Source organism: Nerophis lumbriciformis, linkage group LG07 (genome assembly GCF_033978685.3).
Source record: "Nerophis lumbriciformis linkage group LG07, RoL_Nlum_v2.1, whole genome shotgun sequence".
NCBI classification, from domain to species: domain Eukaryota; kingdom Metazoa; phylum Chordata; class Actinopteri; order Syngnathiformes; family Syngnathidae; genus Nerophis; species Nerophis lumbriciformis.
In genome coordinates, this window is record NC_084554.2 from 47,740,755 (window position 1) to 47,745,674 (window position 4,920).

The 4,920-nt window shown below is 46.2% G+C and overlaps 1 protein-coding gene across 1 annotated transcript in view; it reads left to right on the top strand.

Annotated features, from left to right (window-relative positions):
* LOC133609414 (cullin-1) overlaps positions 1-4,851 on the top strand; it is a 29,530-nt gene extending 24,679 nt beyond the window's left edge. Inside the window, exons 16-22 of the mRNA XM_061964984.2 lie at positions 1,116-1,234; positions 1,301-1,406; positions 1,480-1,527; positions 3,745-3,827; positions 3,903-4,008; positions 4,081-4,194; positions 4,272-4,851. Coding sequence (XP_061820968.1) covers positions 1,116-1,234; positions 1,301-1,406; positions 1,480-1,527; positions 3,745-3,827; positions 3,903-4,008; positions 4,081-4,194; positions 4,272-4,352 — 657 coding nt within the window. The 3' untranslated portion in view covers positions 4,353-4,851. The remainder of the gene's footprint in view (positions 1-1,115; positions 1,235-1,300; positions 1,407-1,479; positions 1,528-3,744; positions 3,828-3,902; positions 4,009-4,080; positions 4,195-4,271) is intronic.
* The last annotated feature ends 69 nt before the right edge of the window (positions 4,852-4,920 follow it).

Consider the following 4,920-nt stretch of genomic DNA (forward strand, 5'->3'; position numbering starts at 1 on the left):
GAACCATCCAGACTGTTATCGACGCAAAGTGTAAAAGCCAGCATCTGTGATGGTATGGGGGTGCATTAGTGCCCAAGGCATGGGTAACTTACACATCTGTGAAGGCACCATTAATGCTGAAAGGTACATACAGGTTTTGGAACAACATATGCTGCCATCTAAGCGCCGTCTTTTTCATGGACGCCCCTGCTTATTTCAGCAAGACAATGCCAAACCACATTCAGCACGTGTTACAACAGCGGGGCTGCGTAAAAAAAGAGTGCAAGTACTTTCCTGGGCCGCCTGCAGTCCAGACCTGTCTCCCATTGAAAATGTGTGGCGCATTATGAAGCGTAAAATACGACAGCGGAGACCCCGGACTGTTGAACGACTGAAGCTCTACATAAAACAAGAATGGGAAAGAATTCCACTTCAACAATTAGTTTCCTCAGTTCCCAATCATTTATTGAGTATTGTTAAAAGAAAAGGTGATGTAACACAGTGGTGAACATGCCCTTCCCCAACTACTTTGGCACATGTTGCAGCCATGAAATTCTAAGTTAATTATTATTTGCAAAAAAAAAAAAAAGTTTGAGTTTGAACATCAAATATGTTGTCTTTGTAGTGCATTCAACTGAATATGGGTTGAAAAGGATTTGCAAATCATTGTATTCCGTTTATATTTACATCTAACACAATTTCCCAACTCATATGGAAACGGGGTTTGTAAAGCAGTGTGGGTGGCACTGGGAGCAGGTGGGTAAAGTGTCTTGCCCAAGGACACAACGGCAGTGACTAAGATGGCGGAAGCGGGAAACGAACCTGGAACCCTCAAGTTGCAGACACGGCTGCAGTACCAACCGACACAAGCCGCCTGTGTTATGTTTTAGCTGGAGCCTTTTTTTTTTTTAAATGAGTATTTTTTAAATGTAATTCATTTTAAGAATAAAAATGACTCCTACAGTCAATTATGTATTGATATTTGACAGGGCAACTTTTTAGTTCTTGTGAGAATTCTTCTCCGGTCTGCCCTTTCATGCGGCGCTGGTCGCCTGCAGCACGTCTCCTCTGCCTTCCTGTCAAAACTGTACATTTCAAGGCGAGTCACATGACCTCACTGCTTCCTTTGCATGTAGCTGGAAAGAAGCTACCAGCGCTTCACGGCGTTCTACGCCAGTAGACACAGCGGCAGGAAGTTGACGTGGCTCTACCACTTGTCCAAAGGCGAGCTGGTCACCAACTGCTTCAAGAACAGGTACTTTTCCTGACAGAAGTGAGCAGCAGCAGCAGCAGCGTCTAAAGTGGCGTCGTCCTCACGCAGGTACACGCTGCAGGCATCCACCTTCCAGATGGCCATCTTGCTTCAGTACAACACAGAGGACAGCTACACCGTCCAGCAGCTGACCGACAGCACGCAGATCAAAACCGTAAGCGCATTAAACTCGACATGTGACCCGATGACCGCGTCGCGCTTTAACGTTCCTCCTCGCGCTTTTTCAGGACATCCTGGTCCAAGTGCTGCAGATCTTGCTGAAGTCCAAACTGCTGGTGAGCACTTCCTTCTTTGTTTTCTTACACTTCAAGTTGGATATGTTGCTGTCGTCGGGGGCCACAAGCAAATACTTACTATAAAGCCGGTGCAGCAACACACAAAAGCAAACAAAAGGCTCATCAATCATCCACCATTCAATGACGTCTCAATCACGGCCAAACTGGAGATCAGTCTCTCTTACATACCGTATTTTTCAGAGTATAAGTCGCTCCGGAGTATAAGTCGCACCGGCCGAAAGCGCATAATAAAGAAGGAAAAAAACATATATAAGTCACACTTTTTGGGGAAATGTATTTGATAAAAGCCAACACCAAGAATAGACATTTGAAAGGCAATTTAAAATAAATAAAGAATAGTGAACAACAGGCTGAATAAGTGTACGTTATATGAGGCATAAATAACCAACTGGTATGTTAATGTAACATATTATGGTAAGAGTCATTCAAATAACTATAACATATAGAACATGCTATACGTTTACCAAACAATCTGTCACTCCTAATCGCTAAATCCCATGAAATCTTATACGTCTAGTCCAGGGGTCGGCAACCCGCGGCTCCGGAGCCGCATGCGGCTCTTTGATCACTCTGATGCGGCTCAGCAGCTTACTTGCTGAACCCCTCAATTTTCCCGTGAGACTTCCGGATTTCAGTGCCTCTCGCAGAAAACTCCCGGGATTAATATTCACCGATTTTCATCCTTATGGCTATAATAAGGGCGTGCCATGATGGTACACCATTTGGCGCCCTTTACAATCTGTATTAACAGCGTGCCAGCCCAACACTTGTTATACAATATACATCTTCTGCTTGCACACGTACGTGACAGCAAGGCATACTTGGTCAACAGCCACACAGGTTACACTGACGGTGGCCATATAAAACAACTTTAACACTCTTACTAATAATGCGCCACACTTTGAACCAAAACCAAACAAGAATGACAAACACATTTCGGGAGAACATCTGCACCTTAACACAACATAAACACAACAGAACAAACACCCAAAATCCCATGCAGCCCTGACTCTTCCGGGCTACATTATACACCCCTGCTACCACCAAACCCCGCCCCCACCCCAACCCTGCTCCCTCACACATCTCTCTGTGCGTCGGTTGAGGTGGGCGGGGTTTGGTGGGGGGGGGGGGGTGTATAATGTATCCCGGAAGAGTTAGGGCTGCATGGGATTCTGGGTATTTGTCCTGTTGTGTTTATGTTGTGTTACGGTGCAGATGTTCTCCCGAAATGTATTTGTCATTCTTGTTTGGTGTGGGTTCACAGTGTGGCGCATTATTAGTAAGAGTGTTAAAGTTTTTTTTTTATACCGCCACCGTCAGTGTAACCTGTGTGGTTGTTGACCAAGTATGCCTTGCTGTCACCTACGTGAGCAAGTGGAAGCCCCATACAACGTGTGGCTGATCAGGCACGCTGGTTGTAGTGGGTGCTATATGCTGTACCATCACGGCACGCATGACGCTGACAAGCGCCATTCATTTAAAACCCGCGTGCCGCACCAGCTTTCAAATTCCACATAAAGGTGTGGGCAGCGTGTCTGAGACCCCTGGTTTATACATAGCAAAAAAAAAAATTGTATGCAGTGGCCTAGTGGTTAGAGTGTCCGCCCTGAGATCGGTAGGTTGTGAGTTCAAATCCCGGCCGGGTCATACCAAAGACTATAAAAATGGGACCCATTGCCGCCCTGCTTGGCACTCAGCATCAAGGGTTGGAATTGGGGGTTAAATCACCAAAAATGATTCCCGGGCGCGGCCACCGCTGCTGCTCACTGCTCCCCTCACCTCCCAGGGGGTGATCAAGGGTGATGGGTCAAATGCAGAGAATAATTTCACCACAACTAGTGTGTGTGTGACAATCATTGGTACTTTAACTTTACCTTTTAACTTTATTTCATTTAAAATTTCAAAAAAAATTTGCGGATCCCACTGTTTTCTATAATTTGTGAAACTGGTCAAAATGGCTCTTTGACTGGTAAAGGTTGCCGACCCCTGGTCTAGTCTCTTACGTGAATGAAATAAATAATATTATTTGTTATTTTACGCTAATGTGTTAATAATTTCACACATAAATCGCTCCTGAGTATAAGTCGCACCCTCGGCCAAATTATGAAAAAAACTGCGACTTATAGTCCGAAAAATACGGTACTTCTTTGGACACCAGTCATGTGACCTCAGCACGTTTGTCCGTCTGCCCACCAGGTACTGGAGGACGAGAACGCCAACGTGGACGAGGTGGACTTCAAACCGGACACCGTTATCAAATTGTTCCTCGGATACAAGAAGTAAGTTTGCCGCCAACTTCCTGTCGTTTTTTTCTCTCCGCCGCCGTGTTGGCTCACCGCTGCGTTTGTGTGCAGCAAAAAGCTGCGCGTCAACATCAACGTGCCCATGAAGACGGAGCAGAAACAAGAGCAGGAGACGACTCACAAGAACATCGAGGAGGATCGCAAGCTCCTCATTCAGGTGACCACAGCATCCAAACATTGGCTGTCAACAAAGCCATGACTGTATGTGTGTGTGCATGTGTGTGTGCAGGCTGCCATCGTGCGGATCATGAAGATGAGGAAGGTCCTGAAGCACCAGCAGCTCCTCGCCGAGGTCCTCAACCAGCTGTCGTCTCGATTCAAACCCAGAGTCCCCGTCATCAAGGTGACGACTTCATGCCCTCCCAGTGAGTAGCTTCTGACGCAGCTGACACTTCTCTGCTGTCTCCCTCTTGTGGACAGAAATGCATTGACATCCTGATAGAGAAGGAGTACCTGGAGAGAGTGGATGGCGAGAAGGACACGTACAGCTACCTGGCTTGAACCCCCCCACCCTCCACCTATTTTATTTTATGTGTATCTTCATTTCCCCCTCGTCTTAGTAATAATACAAGTGTGGATCCCGACGTGGACGCGGACATGTTTAAGTGAGCTGCTGAGCATGTGAAAACCTACTTGAGGGTGAACTTTGACCTCTCCTGTCCGCGACAAACTTACACCCCCCCCAATGCCTTTTGAGAAAAGCAGCGAAGCCCCGCCCACCAACGCACGTTTTTCTCGTCCTGTTGTAAATAACGCACAGATTCTAAGAGGACACACACCCCTCTGCCCTCTCGCCATAGGGAAAGCGTCACGAGTTTAGCCTTCAGCCAATCAGAGAGCCATATCCAAAGTTTTTTTGCATGTTCCCGCCCTCCCTGCGCCGCCGTCTCGCACAGCGGGTCGAACGTGAGTGTACAGATGAGATGTTGCAGGAGGACATTTGTATAGTGTGGTTCATTTTCTAAATGTGTGATAAATAAACAAGGAAAGATTTCTTTAACGTTTTCTCACTTTTTTTTATTCTTTAAGCAATAAATATGTAATAGAACACAAAAAATAGGACACTGAA